We start from the raw sequence: 17,082 nt of genomic DNA on the forward strand, positions 1-17,082 counted from the left end.
AACCCCCGGGGGAAAGATATGGGACATATGGGCCATAAGAGGGGAGCACACCAGCCCACATGGGGTGGCGCCCCATGCTTTAGGCAGGAGGCCGAATTGGAGAAGGAAGAGGGGGTTTGACCCCCCCTTTCCTTCCTCCCTTCCCTCTTCCCTTTCCCCCTCCGGAAATAAGGAAGAGGGGAGGCCGAATTGGGAGAGGTCCCCAAGTAGGATTCCTCCTACTTGGGGCGCCCCAAGGCTGCTCCCCTCCCCCTCCCACCTATATATACATGGGGAGGGGGTGCCTAGAACACACAACAACAATCGTTAGCCATGTGCGGTGCCCCCCTCCACAGTTTACACCCCGGTCATAGTTTTACGATGCTTAGGCAAAGCCCTATGAGAATCACTTCACCATCACCATCACCATGCCGTCATGCTGATGGAACTCATCTACTTCCTCGACACCTTGCTGGATCAAGAAGGCGAGGGACGTCATCGCGCTGAACGTGTGCAGAACTCAGTGGTGCCGTACGTTCGGTACTTGATCGGTCGGAGCTAGAAGAAGTTCGACTACATCAACCGCGTTGTCAAACGCTTCCGCTTTCGGTCTACGAGGGTACGTGGACACATTCTCCCCCTCTCATTGCTATGCATCTCCTAGATAGATCTTGCGTGAGCGTAGGATTTTTTTTTGAAATTGCATGCTACGTTCCCCAACAGTGGTATCAGAGCCAGGTCTATGCGTAGATGATATGCATGAGTAGAACACAAAGAGTTGTGGGCGGTGATCGTCATACTGCTTACCACCAATGTCTTATTTTGATTCAGCGATATTGTTGGATGAAGCGGCCCGGACCAACCTTACATGACCACGTTCATGAGACTAGTTCCACCGACAGACATGCAACTAGTTTTTGCATAAAGGTGGCTGGCGGGTGTCTATTTCTCCTACTTTAGTTGAATCAAATTTGACCGCGGCTGGTCCTTGTTGAAGGTTAAAACAACAAACTTGATAAATCACCGTTGTGGTTTTGATGCGTAGGTAAGAACTGTTCTTGCTAGAAGCCCGTAGCAGCCATGTAAAACTTGCAACAACAAAGTAGAGGACGTCTAACTTGTTTTTGCATGGCTTGTTGTGATGTGATATGGTCAAGACATGATGTGATAAACGTTATTGTATGATATGATCATGTTTTGTAAGATATCTGACAACCGGCAGGAGCCTTATGGCTGTCTCTTTATTGTATGAAATGCAAACGCCATGTAATTGCTTTACTTTATCACCATGCATTAGCAATAGTTGGCGAGACGACCATGACGCTACTATGGAGATCAAGGTGTCGAGCCGGTGACGATGGAAATCATGACATTGCTTTGGAGATGGAGATCAAAAGCACAAGATGATGATGGCCATATCATGTCACATATTTTGATTGCATATGATGTTTATCTTTTATGCATCTTATTTTGCTTAGTATGGCGGTAGCATTATAAGATGATCCCTTAAATAACATTTCAAGGTATAAGTGTTCTCCCCGAGTATGCACCGTTGTGACAGTTCATCGTGTTGAGATACCACGTGATGATCGGGTGTGATAGACTCTACATTCATATACAACAAGTGCAAGACAATTTTGCACATGCGGAATACTCGGGTTAAACTTGACGAGCCTGGCATGTACAGAAATGGCCTCGGAACACTGGACACCGAAAGGTCGAACGTGAATCATATAGTAGATATGATCAACATAGAGATGTTCACCATTGATGACTACTCCATCTCACATGATGATCGGACATGGTTTAGTTGATTTGGATCACGTATCATTTAGATGACTTGAGGGATGTCTATCTAAGTGGGGTTCTTAAGTAATATGATTAATTGAACTTAATTTATCATGAACTTAGTCCTGATAGTTTTTGCATATCTATGTTGTAGATCAATGGCCAATGCTACCGTTCCCTCGAATTTTAATGCGTTCCTAGAGAAAGCTAAGTTGAAATATGGTGGTAGCAACTACACAGACTGGGTGTGTAACTTGAGGATTGTCCTCATTGCTACACAGAAAAATTATGTCCTTGACGCACTGCTAGGTGTGCCACCCCCTCTAGCAACTACGGATGTTGTGAACGCATGCAGTCACGTGTTGATGACTACTCGATAGTTCAGTGTGCCATGCTTTACGACTTAGAATTCGTACTTCAAAGATGTTTTGAACGTCATGGACCATATGAGATGTTCTAGGAGTTGAAGTTAATATTTCAAGCAAATTCCCGAGTTGAGAGATATGAAATCTCCAACAAGTTCTATAGCTGCAAGATGGAGGAGAACAGTTCTGTCAGTTACTCAAAATGTCTAGGTATCATAATCACTTGACTCAGCTGGGAGTTAATCTTCCAAATGATAGTGTTATTGACACAGTTCTTCAATCACTACCACCAAGCTAAAAAGGCTTCGTGATGAACTATAATATGCAAGGGGTGGATAAGACAATTCCCGAGCTCTTCGCTATGCTCAAAGCTACGGAGGTAGAAATCAAGAAGGAGCATCAAGTGTTGATGGTTAACAAGACCACTAGTTTCAAGAAAAAGGGCAAGAGAAAGAAGGGGAACTTCAAGAAGAATGGCAAGCAAGTTGCCACTCCCGGGAGAAGAAGCCCAAATCTGGGCCCAAGCCTGAAACTGAGTGCTTCTTTTGCAAAGGGACTGGTCACTAGAAGCGGAACTGCCCCAAGTATTTGGCGGATAAGAAGGATGGAAAAGTGAACAAAGGTATATTTGATATACATGTTATTGATGTGTACCTTACTAATGCTCGTAGTAGCGCCTGGGTATTTGATACTGGTTTGGTCGCTCATATTTGTAACTCGAAATAGGGGCTACGGATTAAACGATGATTGGCTAAGGACGAGGTGACGATGCGTGTCGGGAATGGTTCCAAGGTCGATGTGATCGCCGTCGGCATGGTAAATATGCCCTAGAGGCAATAATAAAGTTGTTATTTATATTTCCTTATTCATGATAAATATTTATTATTCATGCTAGAATTGTATTGATCGGAAACCTAAATACATGTGTGAATACATAGACAAACACTGTGTCCCTAGTGAGCGTCTACTTGACTAGCTCGTTGATCAAAGATGGTTAAGATTTCCTAACCATGGACATGAGTTGTCATTTGATAACGGGATCACGTCATTAGAAGAATGATGTGATGGACAAGACCCATCCGTTAGCTTAGCATATTGATCGTTCAGTTTTATTGCTTGTCAAATACATATTCCTTCGACTATGAGATTATGCAACTCTCGGATACCGGAGGAATACCTTGTGTGCTATCAAACATCACAACATAGCTGGGTGATTACAAAGATGCTCTACAGGTATCTCCGAAGGTGTTTCTTGGGTTGCATAGATCGAGATTAGGATTTGTCACTCTGAGTATCGAATAGGTATCTCTGGGCCCTCTCGGTAATGCACATCATAAGAAGCCTTGCAAGCAAAGTGACTAATGAGTTAGTTGCAGGATGATGTATTATGGAACGAGTAAAGAGACTTGTCGGTAATGAGATTGAACTAGGTATGTAGATACCGATGATTGAATCTTGGGCAAGTAACATACCGATGGACAAAGGGAATAACTTATGGTGTCATAATGGTTCGACCGATAAAGATATTCGTAGAATATGTAGGAGCCAATATGAGCATCTAGGTTCCGCTATTGGTTATTGACCGGAGATGTGTCTCGGTCATGTCTACATAGTTCTCGAACCCGTAGGGTCCGCATGCTTAACGTTCGATGACGATTTAGTATTATATGAGTTATGTGATTTGGTGACCGAATATTGTTCGGAGTCCCGGATGAGATCACGGACATGACGAAGAGTCTCGAAATGGTCGATAGGTAAAGATTGTTATATAGGATGATAGTATTCGGACATCGGAAATGTTCTGAGTAGTATGGGTATTTATCGGAGTACCGGGGGGATTACCGAAACCCCCAGGGAAAAATATGGGCCATATGGGCCATAATAGGGGAGCACACCAGCCCAAAAGGGGTGGCGCCCCCCCCTTTAGGCAGGAGGCCGAATTGGAGAAGGAAAAGGGGGTTCGGCTGCCCCTTTCCTTCCTCCCTTCCCTCTTCCATTCCACCCCCTCCGGAAATAAGGAAGGGGGGAGGCCGAATTGGGAGAGGACCCCAAGTAGGATTCCTCCTACTTGGGGTGCTCCAAGGCTGCTCCCCTCCCCCTCCCACCTATATATATGTGGGGAGGGGGCGCCTAGAACACAGAACAATAATCGTTAGCCGTGTGCGGCGCCCCCCTCCACAGTTTACATCCCCGGTCATAGTTTTGCGGTGCTTAGAAGAAGCCCTACGAGAATCCCTTCACCATCATCGTCACCATGTCGTCGTGCTAACGAAACTCATCTACTTCCTCGACACCTTGCTGGATCAAGAAGGCGAGGGACGCCATTGCGCTGAACGTGTGCAGAACTCGGAGGTGTCGTACGTTCGGTACTTGATCGGTCGGAGCTAGAAGAAGTTCAACTACATCAACCGCGTTGTCAAACGCTTCCACTTTCGGTCTACGAGGGTACGCGGACACACTCTTCCCCTCTCGTTGCTATGCATCTCCTAGATAGATCTTGCGTGAGCGTAGATTTTTTTTGAAATTGGATGCTACGTTCCCAACACATTGGGCAAGACCTGAAGACCGGTGCCGAACAAAAGGCATCAACCTTTTGGACTCGTGTCCATCATGAGTTCCATGAACGCAAGAAGTTTCCGTTGTACCAAATGCAAAGCACGCGCGGGTGGGTGTTCATTACGAAGCGATGGAAGGTGATCCAACAAGAGTGCAACAAGTTTTGTGCCACTCTTGAGAGTATCAAGGCACGCCCCGTGAGCGGCATCGGCATGCAAGACATGGTATGCTTGCAAGCGCCCCTCTTTTGTGTCATTCCGTTTATGCTTGCATGTCCATTTCCATATCCATTTGCCAATATGCTTGCAATTCATTTCTAGGTATTCCAAGCTTTGGAGGCATTCAAGGTCCAAGACGATGGCAAGTCCTTCAACCTCTCCCATTGTTGGAGGGTCATCATAGACGAGAAGAAGTTCAAGACGCAATATACCGCCCTCATGTCGCGTGGGGGAAAGAAAACTGTGGAGGAGGTTAGGGAGGGCGAGAAGCCACGACCACGGGGGAAGACCAACTCCAAGAAAGGGGACAAGCGTGATGCGGCGTCGAACGCCTTGATCGCAACCATGGAGGGCATGATGACCAAGAAGGACTCAACGGAGGAGAAGCGCCGACAAGACAAGGAAGACCAAATGAATGCTTTCATGGAGATCCAAAGGAGGAGGCTTGAGATGGAGGCGGAGAAGCCAACGAGGATGCTTGAGATGGAGGCCGAGAAGCAAGCCAAGATGCTCGAGATTGAGGCCGACAATGCCAAGACCAAAGCGAAAGAAGTGGCGCTCGCTAGCATGATGGCGGGGATGGAGATCATGAAGGTGGATCTCAACACCGTGTCGCCAAGGAAGAGGCCATGGCTAGAGAAGATGCAGGCCGACATGCTCAAGTTCGATGACGAGTGATCTATGGCGGCGAGCGTCATCCTTTTTTGTATGCTAGCAAGTCTGCTCGCATGACCACGACCTCGATGACGTGGTCGAACTCCCGCCCCTTTTTGTGTGCTGGCATGTGTGCCTGTCGCTGTCAAGTGCGCCAACATAAACGGTGTGGTGTTTTTCTGAAGCTGACATTGTATGCCGGCACTGGCATGGTGCTGGCGTGAACTTCGAGTGACGACATGCCCGCTTGCATGATCTATGGCTGCTGGTTTTTTTTTAAAATTTGCGTGCGGACATGAAATGGGTCGCGGTCGTTGGGCGCACTGCCGACTCGCGGACGTCGAGCGGACGGCCAACCCAAACGGTCAAAAGCGGACAAAAACACCATCCGTTTGGGTCGGTGCGTTGAAGTTGCTATAACATATCTTGTACAAAATATTCGACATAATTCTAGCATAAGCCAGTGGGCATGCAACTGAAGTTACGCTCGACTGGATGGACTTGCAAGTGTAGTTGTATACACCGTGAAAAGACAATTGAAGAAAAGAAAAAAAAAGGTAAATTAGTCCAACCGAAGAAAAGAAAAAGATGAAGAACATTCGTAAAAAAAAAAAGAAAAAATATCCACACTCTTTTTCAGGGGAAAATATCCACACTCCATATGCTTCATTGAGCCTGCCTGCGCATCTTCTCGGTGTCAATTGATGAAGGCCCAGTCCCGTCTCTCTAGTATGAGTACTCTCTATCTCGTCTCGCCGTTTCCCCCCAACACCGCCCTTCGTTCCTTCGTGTGACTCTCACTCCGCTCCGGACATGGCAAAAAAGACCCCCAGCCCTCCGCCGAGGGCAAGATCTCGCCGGGGCGCGGCGCCGCCGTCGCCAACCCCAGCCGCTGCTCTGAGCCCTCCCTTCTCCCCTGCCCCGTTGCGCACCCGCCTTGGCGCTGCTGCTGCTGCGGCGGCGGCGGCGGCCGCCGCCGCCTCCTCATCCCCCGTCGAGCACCCATGCGTACTCCCTCCCTCCCCCTTTCCTTTCCACATCTTCTTCCTTTTTTCTTCCTAGACGGGTGGTAGTTTGATTCGATTTGGTGCTTGGTTAGGTCACGCTGTGGGAATGGTGGCCGGTGATGGTGGAAGGGGAGGAGCGGAAGCTCGCGGTTTCCGGCTTCACTGAAAGGTATGCGTTCTTTCTTTCTACGACTTTGCGATCCAAATTTGGTGGACTGATTCTACGATTCCAGCCAGTAGAACCCACTCTGACTGACCTTGCTTCTGACAGGAATGACGCATTCACTTCTGCACCCATAGCACATCGTTATGAGCCTCTCACGCTCCAGGATGAAGGTGGGGTTGTGGTGCTCCTTCATGGTTCAATTAACTTATTGCGAATGCGTGAAAATGGATTTTCTGTGCAGGTATGCACATTCTCTCCTGCGTTTCTTCTTTTATCTATTCTGTTCATAAACGATGATGGAAAGTCAGCCCAGATTCAAGCAAAAAAGCTTATTCATGTGCAGAAAGACCATTTAGTCATGATTCTAATCTACTACTCTGGTAAAAAAAACCATGCGTGCAGATATGCGAACAATTCATGATTGGATTTCCGTCCTGGTGGGAGACTTGGGATTCACACATGGGGTCTTACCCAAACTGTTTTATTGATCCACGAGAGGGTTCAGCTCAGTTTTACCTGGAGAAATTCCAGCTAGGCAATTTTATTCAAAAGTTTGGACCCTCGTTCATCGAGGACCTTCTTAATAATGCTAAAAATTTCCCAATTGACCATCTCGATGCATTCACAGAGAGTTCAAGATTCCAGGAATACAACTGTGGAAATGATGCTTCAACCAAGGAAAATTCTGCTGCTTCAGATGATGCCAGACCCGCAACTGTAGCTAATGTGGAAATAGGCTTGACTGCGAGCAGCATTTCACAAGAAAGAGATCATGTGGACATTGAGTGTAATGTATCTCTTGCTTCTGCAGAAACATATACTGGTGATGAAACTTGCAAAGAGGCAGGAAATCAGAATGACACTATGCATCCAGATGCAAGGGAAGACGATGCTGGTAGCCATCTTTTCAACTCCGATTGGACTTGCACTATGTTCCCTGATCATATGCCCAATGACTCGGAAGGTGGAAATGCCACCAGTGCTGAAAATACCACCATGTCCCCTGGTAATATGCCCAATGACTCGGAAGGTGGAAATGTCACCAGTGCTAAAAATGCCACCATGTCTCCTGATCATATGTCCCCTGATAATATGCCCAATGACTCGGAAGGTGGAAATGCCCCCAGTGCTGAAAACTCAGTAGAACTGCTGGCTAAATATCATTTAGCCATAGTACCGCCTGAATGTGCTAATTGCTGCTCAGAGATTCCTGGTGCTTCTCAAAGTGTTGAACCCTCAAGTATGTGCAGGAGCAAATTGTTAAGACACTGGTTAAGTTTTCTCCTGCGGATATTTCATTTTATCTTGATGTTTCTAAGAGAGTGACTATTATTTAATTTAGGTTACGAAAGTACTCCAGTGGCCTCATTGAAGAACCAACACTGCTTGGAAACAACTGAGCACATCACATTGACTCAGAAGGCAGTATCAAATGAAGATACACCATCTTCAATTCACTCAGATGTGCAATCTCAGGAAAAAGTGAGTTATAAATCCCACAGCTAAAAGTTTAGATCGAGTAATCAGTCTTTGAACTTCATTTTGTGTTACTATAGTATTTCTAACAGTTTATTTGCTAAAATAGTTAAGATGCAACTACCACCTCTGTTAGTTTTCCTTTTATTGTTATTGTCTCCTCCAATTAGGACATTCCCGATTTAGCTTTATCACGTACTGCTGGGTGCTCTGAATGGAGATTCTTGTACTCAAGAGAAGCATAGCTGTGTTACAAAAATCACAGGGGCATATAATTGTCACAAGAGTGAAATTGTAACGACTCAATTCTACATGCCTGCATCTTAAACTGAAGTCATTTAGATACACCGTCAATGTTATATAGCATCTTTAGTAAATCTAACCCAATTAATATAGTTGCAGTCCACAGAAAACTTATGATAGCATGTTTCCAATCTGTGCCCTTTGTGACATTTCATGATTAATTATTTGCAATGACACTATTTCTGTAGCATTACCTGATTACTGGGATGAAACAGATTCGAGCATCTTTAGGTTCAATGTTGTGGCTTCAGATTTTGTTTACTGTATGTCCAAATATGTTATGTAGCTAGTACATATTTTTTTCTTAGTAATTCGTAATTAATTATCCTTACTAAGGAATTTCATAGATTGATCTGTACCTTACATATAAGATGTGTAAAACCAAATATGATCCAATAAATTCCTTAACATCCAGGGTAAGGTGCATCATACAGTATTTAGTTTTTTTTTATGATGCCAAGTTCATATTTAGCACATTTAAGCTAGTGATCTTAGTTGTGTTCTTCATTTTACATAGTGAACTTGATAGCCTTTTACGTGGAAAAGCAGACTGTAGGTTCAGCAGAGAAGCGAAGATCTGCAAAGCAAGTGTTGGAGCGTCCTACTAGATCGCCAATGACCAGAACTTCAGCTCCATATGTAAGTATGCAAATTTTCTCCATACCTTTTTCTGTTGTTAAACAATTTAGAACATTGTAATAAAATTTTATAACACTTGTTAAATGCTGATGGTTAAAGATATCTATAATGTGTTAGCTTCCATAGCTTCTGCAATTGCCATGTGATCCAGCTGTTACTGAATGATGGTTCATTATCTTGGACATTCTTTAACATCCGTATAATGCACAAACTATTGATGTAAAGTTGCCAATTTTATAGCAGATTTTAGTATAAAAAATAGGAATAAGCCGATATCACACCACTTCGCTATGAGGCTATTGGACAAAGTAGTAATGATTTTATTTTTATCTTCGAAAACACGCAGGAGTAAACTTGTAATGATTTTAGCATAGTTTTTGTTCAGACGGACCAATATTCTACCAATTGTAGTTACCCCAGTCATCTTTTGTGCTCACTTTATATGAAATAGCAGAAAAGTATGCCATGCCGCTTACTGTGATCAAGATTGACTGATGCCACCTTCTTCCTTAATTCTTAAGATTTACTCATATATATAGCCTGTCTTGGCGTCCCATATGTTTAATCCACTCTCTGTTACTTGACTCAACTGGCAAAAACTGTGCTAGCCAAGATTTTGACCCATTTGTATCTGTACTTATTGCAATGTTCCTTTGAAACACTTTAGGGGCATAAATCTCGGCTTACTCGTTCTAGGGCCCAGTCATTATCTATTTCCACACCTGAGTGTCTCAAAATGAGAAGAACCAAATCAGGTACAATGTCTTCGGTTGGATTCTGCTACTTGAATAATTTACCAATTGTCCTTGGATAAAGGGAATTCTTCTTTTTTTTTTCAGGTCGAGTGGTAGTACCCCTATTGGATCCAGGAAGCAGTAGGATTGTCTATGATAACGTTAGTAAAGAAATATATTTCAGTGCTATATCTTATATGATTGTGTGTTTGTGCCCATGATTAGCTAATTTGTTAGTGCTTAAATTATCCTAGTTTGGTCTTGTTCATTGCACCGAAGTCCAAAACTGAACAGTGAATGATGCAAGAAGAGTTTCCTGCAAAGGCTTCCATATAACGAAAGTGTCAGTCTATAAGCTCTCCGGTGGAACTGTCCACGATATATAATCATATTGCTAGGACTCGGAAGAGACTGATCAAACGTATTAGGGTAATGCATGCATAATCTGAACATTCACCATCCCTTCATAGTGTTCCGCACTGCAAATTATTGGTGGCACAAATCTGAAATGGCGAGTTGATCTGGATAAAGCAATGCATAACTTATCATGTAGAAGGGCAGTGAAGCTGCTTATCGTATGATGTAATTTTCAATCTTTAGTAGGATATGGATGCATAACTTGTCCTTTTTTCCCCTTAGATCTATCTGCTAATGGCATGAGGGGACTAATTGAATTCCGTTTGTTGTGCAGAATGGGTTGATTTCAGGCGTCGCTCCTGTGGATGGTTTGTTGAGAAGCTCCCCTGCCAAATTTGCATGCCACTCAGTACTACGTATATAGTTTTCCCTCGGTAAGCATAATAATCACGTGTGTCCTTGGGTGATAGGGAAGAAGTCAGCGAGACCTGCAAGGAAGACAAGGGGGCGTCTCTGAGTGACCTCTTGGACTGTCCAGAAGCTAACAACCTGGAATTTCGACATGGAAGTCCCAAGGCTCCAGCACCGCACCAAGCGGTCGGCGACAGTATAAGATCCACTTGTTTGTACGGTGGAACATCTCTGCTGGATATTTGCTGATTAGGACCTTGTAACAGCAGATGTGGGCAGCTTTTATTTCCATTTTGTGTGTCCCATGCCCTAACTAACTAAATCTTACTGGAGTGCCACAAACATGGCATATCTTGCTCTTAACTAGTAAATCTTACTGGAGTGCTGCAAAATCTTAGGCCCCGATTGGGTTAGCGTTTCAGCTCGTTTCTGGCTGGTTTAGGATACGGACCTCCTCCTGTCGTTTTCATTCCAGGCAGGAACCAAGAGGTGACCGGTAATTTACACCTGTAAAATAAATGGGGCGTAAGAGTGGGTCCGTTCTGCTTATTATGTCGAGTGGGAGCATCAGTTTGTTCCTAGGTTGACCACGGAAGCGCCGGAAAGCTCGTTAATAAATGGGAGACGCTAGGTATCAGACTACGGATCCCTTGCGTTGTATCAGACTAGCCACTGACCGTAGATGAGAAGCACGGTGATCATCGGATCCAGCAGTACAACACCACGCGTGATAGCGTAGTTTGTATGCAGCATGCGTGATTCCGCATTAATTGCGATCAATTTGTTTCCTAACAACGACTCCTATAAACTAGGGAACGTCAAATTGATTAGGCGCCATTCTTTCCATGCATGAGATTTGCTTCCATACATTTGTTTCCAATCCTTATTTCGGGTATCAAATTGTTTCCATGGAAAATATACATTGGTTACATTGGGTTAAATTTTGTTTGGTAATGGATATTGCCTCCATCGGTTTAGGATTTGTTTGCTTCAGTTAGCCGAAAATTTTGCTTCCATCGGCTTAGGATTTGTTTGCTTCGGTCAGCCAACTGACCAACGCTTGGATCTAGTTAGATCGTATTTGTGTCCCGTGTACGCAAACAAAAATAGTTTCGAGCAACTGGAAAATTATTTTGAGTGTAGCATATAAAAGATGTCTCGACAATATTAAAATTTGTTTCCATTAAAACCTGCTCTTAAAATAATACAATTTGCTTCCGAGGCAACGGGAGATTACTTCCAGCTGGTTGAATTTTTTGCTTCGATCGATTGTACAAAGTGTTTCCATGGCAACCGGCAATCACTTCGATCTAGTTAGAATTTGTGTATTTCAGTCGTCCGTAAAATATTGCTTCCATTGTTAGCAGTCATTGCTTCAATCTATTTAGAATTTGATATTTTTGACAGCTCAAATAAATTGCTTCCATCAAATAATTAGGACTTTGCTTCCATTGAGTCTGGTATTTGCATCAAAAGAAATGGCAAATTGCTTCCAAAGATATACACTTTGCTTCCAAATCATTATGACATACTATTTTTTTCATATATCAAAGAATTGCTTCCATACGAACATATATCTGTTTCCATCAAAAGGGAAAAATATATATTTTAAACTGCATGGGGATATGTTTACACAACGGTGAAACATTTGTCCCAGTTAAGCGGAGAGTTTGCTTTCATGGTGATCTTGGATCACGACACCATCCACGGCAGTGAGACGAACTGCAAGCGAAAACCTTTGTCTCTTGCACCGTGGACTATGGAAAGATGTGCTGCATCTTACTGCCATTTTTTATGCTTCCTGCAATCCAAGACATGATCATGCGACGGTGTAACAAAATTTGATGAACAAATCCAAGTGCGAGGGTAAAGAACTTTATAATGCTTAAAATAAGGATGTCGATAACTGCCACACGTGTGGCAGAAAGGGAGACGCACCACATGTCTCTAATGCAAATAGATTGTCACGTCATCGCATGCATGCATGTGAGAATCTTTTTGAATTTTCAGTTTTTAAAATGTTTTATCTCTTAAACGAAAAATCTGATTGAAGATCCGTTTTCACCATTAAATCCCTCGCGACGAGATCTTCGAAACTAGATCTCATATCAATATATTTCAACGAATTTTTTTAGGGTTAAAAGTTGTCATGTCTATTGCACATGAATTACCATGGTGTTTACACTGAAGTTGCCATGATATGTTTCAGTTATTTTCTTTTACATTTAAAAGTAATTTTTAACATATTATAAACGAGGAATTAAAAAACTAGACTTGCCAAGCATCATAAACTAAAATTGCCATGATATATGCACTTAAAATTGTCATGGTTCATACAAAAAAAATATTTTTATGATCAAAGTAGTGGAATTGCCATCATTAAAATACTAAAATTGCCATGATCTACAAACTAAAATTGCCACATGACAACTTTAGTTTAAACACTATGGCAACTATAGTGTAAACATCATGGCAACTTCTGGGCAAAAAAAAAATTTCGTCGAAACATATCAACATGGGGTCTTGTTTTGAAGATCTCGTTGTGACGGATTTAATGATGAAAACAGATTTTTAATTCGCTTTTTTAATTAAGAGATAAAATATTTTAAGCCGAAAACCAAAAAGATTTCCGCTGATGTCATCTATTCATACGTGGCAAAATGAGTGGTGATAAAGGCGTGTGGGCGATGTGCAAACGCCCACACGTGTGTGCGTTAGTTTTTCCGTAAAATAATGAAAATCTCCCAATGAAAAAAGGAACAATACAAACTATGTTCCTCAATTGCATGATGAATGAAGGATACGTGCAATCCAGATTCAAGTAAATGCGTCAATCTGACCTCACATGTGCTTCACCGTCATCACCTACCTGTGCATATGATATGATGCTGACATACAACATCGCCTGGTAAGTCACCCCCTGCGTGTCGTGAGAGCCTATCCTCACTGGCCTCTTTCCCAAACCGAGACGGCCCTCCGGCAAGGCGGATCAAAAGCAAAAACTACAGGTGGAGCAGACCCGATTCTGGTGGAGTACACGGCGGCAAGGGAGTTTACATGAGCAGGTGGTGGGTCATTCCCCGCGCAGCCGTCGGACGAGATGACGCAGCGACGAGAGGTGGAATGAAGGTCGTAGATGGGTGTATCAGGAACTCGTGCTGGGGGAGAAAGCAGAGACGCGGCGCGGGACATGGCGAGCTAGGCGACGTCTACGGGAGACGGGACCGACAGGAGAGATGTCGAGAGTTGTTTCAGGCAATTAAATCAAGGAGATATTATGGGGGTGCGGCCAAAAAATCAGGAGGTAGTATCGGCTTCTATCGTATGATTTGAGTGCATCTCTCAGCCGTGAGATAAATAACCAATCGATGGTGTCAGACTGGTCTGACGAATGCTTCTGGCCAGACTTATGTAGGAAAGTGTTTCCCTTAATAAATCCAGTATGGGAACGGTTATGGAACTTGCATACCCGAGCAAAGCCATTATTCTAGGAATGTGTATCTTAAATACTTCCTCTGTAGTGATCTAAATGCTTTTATATTAGTTTACGGAGGGAGTACTTCTGTATCTTAGAAATGTGTAGCTTAAATACTTCTGTATGGTCAAAAATGCTTTTATATTGGATGGCGTGCTTGATAGGCATATCAAAGTTCCTCTCCAATACCCCGTGTGCGGTCCAGAGGACATGAGACATCTAATATGTAGTACATGTCAAAGAGCAAAAGAAGTGTGGATCTAATATGTAGTACGTACATGTCAGAGAGCAAAACACGTGTGGGCTTCTTTGGGGCTTGAGGATATAATCAAGAAGGCTTATGTTCTGATCAGTCGGGATCAGTAGTACTTGAGGAGATCCTTCGTAGTCCTCCAAGGAAATCACCAGTGTTTGGTCACATGGGTTTACAAGAAACTATTGCAGTTGGAGCTTGATATATTTGGCGGGAATGTCGGGAAGCAGCTAAAGGGGAGAATGTCAAGCCGGAGCACAACATTGCGTTTGTCATACAATCCATAACAGCAAACCATGCTCCTCACCCTACTGAAATTAGCAAAGATTGTGCTTGGCAGAAGCCACCTTTGGGATCTTAATAGCTGAATATCGACGGAGAGGGCACCCCCCCCCCCCCCTCCCCCCCCCCCCCCCCACACACCCATGGGCATATGCATCCATTGGTCACAAAAATGCATTTTGAGCACATTTAAAAATGTTAAAAAAATCAAAAGAAAATATCATGCATACATGTTCGCAAATGTGTGTACGCGGCACAAAGTTTTGTGAAAAATGTCTTTGTTTTGTCACCGTAAAAAAGACAAATTTCAGTGCTTCTAAGTAGTGTTTTGTGACATAACTTTTTGTCTTATTTCCACATGCCACAAAAAATGTTATTTCTCTGTAAAATTCTATGCACGCACATAAAACATGAAGACGTACCGTGTAACTTTTTTCAGATCTTTTTTAGCATTTAGAAATGTGTTTTTCAAAGTGGGTTTATATGTATCCGGATTCATCCATGCACTTAATATCGACGCCCTCTTTCTTTGAGGATGGTGCTGGTGCAGTGGATGTGGTGCTCATAAACTATTGCACAGAAGCTATGGCCGGTACTACGTACTGACTTAGAGTATATCCAACAGCGGCACCAAAAGACGCGCGCGCAGGGTAAATTGCCATTTTAGCGCGCGGGGGACGTTTTCGTGCGCTCCAGCGGAGGCGGGAAACTAGCGCGCGCGGGAGAAAGCGGGCGGTCGCCCGCTAGATTTGGCACACCGCTTCTGGCGCGCCTATAAATTGCGGCGCTCGCCAGGCGGCCTCCCACCGCTATCCACACTGCCACGCGCGCTCTCCCCGCTTCCTCTGTCGCTTCCTCGCCCCGCCACCATGCCGCCGCGCCGCCGGGGATCTTCAGGCTACCGCAGCGTCCGCGAGCGCCCCTCCGGCGCCTTCTACGCTGAGATCCGCTCCAGCGACGTCCGCCTCGGCCTCGGCACGTTCGAGACCACGCAAGAGGCCGCCCGCGCGCACGACGCGGCGACGTGGCGCCTAAAGAGGCCTCGCGCGCAGATGAACTCTCATGACGTCTACACGCGCGAGAAGGCGCAGGTCTTTGCCCCTTCGCCTCGTCTTATAACAGATCAGGACCGTGAGGAACACCGTCGGCGGCAGCGCCACCTCCTCATCACCGAGGAGGACGAGCGAGCCATAGCGAAGTGGCACCGGAGCCACCCGGAGGACGTCGCCAACGAGAACGCCTTCTGGGCGGAGAGGACGGCAAGGCGCCGCGCGGAGCGGGCGGACAGGCGTCGGTGGAAGGCAATGGCCTTATCGCAGTGCGATCTCGTTAACGCAGGTGGGAAGTCGTTCTTTGACTCAGACATGATCGTTGGGATGACGTGTGGCTCGATACCTCGGACAACACCAGCGAGAATGATGATGACGACTCGGAGTAGGTTCTAGTTGCACCGTAGTTTTTATCTAGTTGTACCGTATTTTTTTTATCATGTTGGACTAGTTTTTTTTATCTATCTATGCTATGATGAACTATGTACGCATTATGAAATATCTATGTATCTGTTTTTTAATCAATGCATATGTTTTTTGAATATTTAGTTCGGAGTGCATATGTTATTTGTGCGAGAGCACGCGCAGTTTTTTGAAGCGGCTGCTGGAGCGGCTCACGCGCACTAAAATTTGTAGCGGCTGCTGGAGCAAGCGCACCGTGCCGCGTTAAAACAGGTGATCCGCGTGCTGCAAATGAGTTTTTATCACGCCACACATTGGACGGCTGTTGAAGATGCTCTTAGTAGATCATGTGATCAATGCTCAATGCGTAGAAACAATGTCGCTTTAAGAGGTCTTCATATGATCTCTTAGGCTTTTGAAGTTTATTGTGGAATCTGACTGCCTAAAATTGGTTGAAGCATGCAATGTCAAGAGCGATGTTTTGGGTCCTAATTGTTGAATATATGGTTGTGCATTTATATTGTATATTTTGGCCCACTTTATAGTCTTTGTATAGTTGAGGTTGAGGCCTACTTTGTACATCTATATATACGTGCGTTATGTACCGATCAATACATTGAATTGCATTGCCAAAGTAATCTCTCTCAACATGGTATCATACCTATGATCCTAACGCTAAACATACCGCCGTCGCCGCTGCCGCCGCACTTCGCCGCCGTTGCTACACCTCGCCGCCGCTGCCGCCGCGTCTCCCACTCTGCCGCGCCGCCGCCCGTGTCCCAGCCACCGCCTCCCTTCCCCCTCCCTACTTCCGCTACCCTTCCCCTAACCCTAACCGAGCCGCGCCGCCACCCCTAGCCGCCACCGCCACCCTTAGCCGCCGCACCTTCCTTCCTCCCGAGCCGCGCCGCACCACCCCTCCTCCCGAGTCGCATGGAGTCCCCCGGTTCCTCCGTCTCCACCCGCAC

The 17,082-nt window shown here is 44.8% G+C and overlaps 1 protein-coding gene and 1 pseudogene across 8 annotated transcripts; both read left to right on the plus strand.

The window, feature by feature from the left end:
- The first annotated feature begins 6,251 nt into the window (after window positions 1-6,251).
- Window positions 6,252-11,045, plus strand: LOC125537820 (uncharacterized). 8 transcript variants are annotated; one of them, XM_048701131.2, is made up of 10 exons: window positions 6,253-6,568; window positions 6,660-6,736; window positions 6,839-6,974; window positions 7,136-7,973; window positions 8,076-8,215; window positions 9,059-9,151; window positions 9,819-9,906; window positions 9,991-10,046; window positions 10,577-10,610; window positions 10,713-11,045. In XM_048701131.2, the coding sequence occupies exons 1-10, from the start codon at window positions 6,374-6,376 to the stop codon at window positions 10,757-10,759; spliced, it is 1,704 nt and encodes a 567-aa protein (XP_048557088.2). In that variant the 5' UTR covers window positions 6,253-6,373; the 3' UTR covers window positions 10,760-11,045. The 8 variants fall into 8 exon arrangements, with proteins under 8 accessions (XP_087400193.1, XP_087400191.1, XP_048557088.2 ...); XM_048701132.2 differs by having other exon boundaries at window positions 6,254-6,568; window positions 9,062-9,151; XM_048701129.2 differs by having other exon boundaries at window positions 10,577-11,045.
- A 4,487-nt stretch (window positions 11,046-15,532) lies between these two features.
- On the plus strand, window positions 15,533-16,101 carry LOC125537031 (uncharacterized; annotated as a pseudogene).
- Window positions 16,102-17,082: the final 981 nt, after the last annotated feature.

The sequence above is a fragment of the Triticum urartu genome, chromosome 2A, assembly GCF_056163025.1.
Source record: "Triticum urartu cultivar PI428250 chromosome 2A, HENAU_Tu73, whole genome shotgun sequence".
Lineage (NCBI taxonomy): Eukaryota > Viridiplantae > Streptophyta > Magnoliopsida > Poales > Poaceae > Triticum > Triticum urartu.

Excerpts from the sequence above, each read along its gene's own strand:
- LOC125537820 (XM_048701129.2), top strand. The coding sequence starts at position 6,374 with ATGGCAAAAAAGACCCCCAGCCCTCCGCCGAGGGCAAGATCTCGCCGG. Across the intron at positions 8,216-9,058 it reads ATGTGCAATCTCAGGAAAAA|CAGACTGTAGGTTCAGCAGA; the intron begins GTGAGTTATAAA and ends TACGTGGAAAAG. Across the intron at positions 9,907-9,990 it reads AATGAGAAGAACCAAATCAG|GTCGAGTGGTAGTACCCCTA; the intron begins GTACAATGTCTT and ends TTTTTTTTTCAG.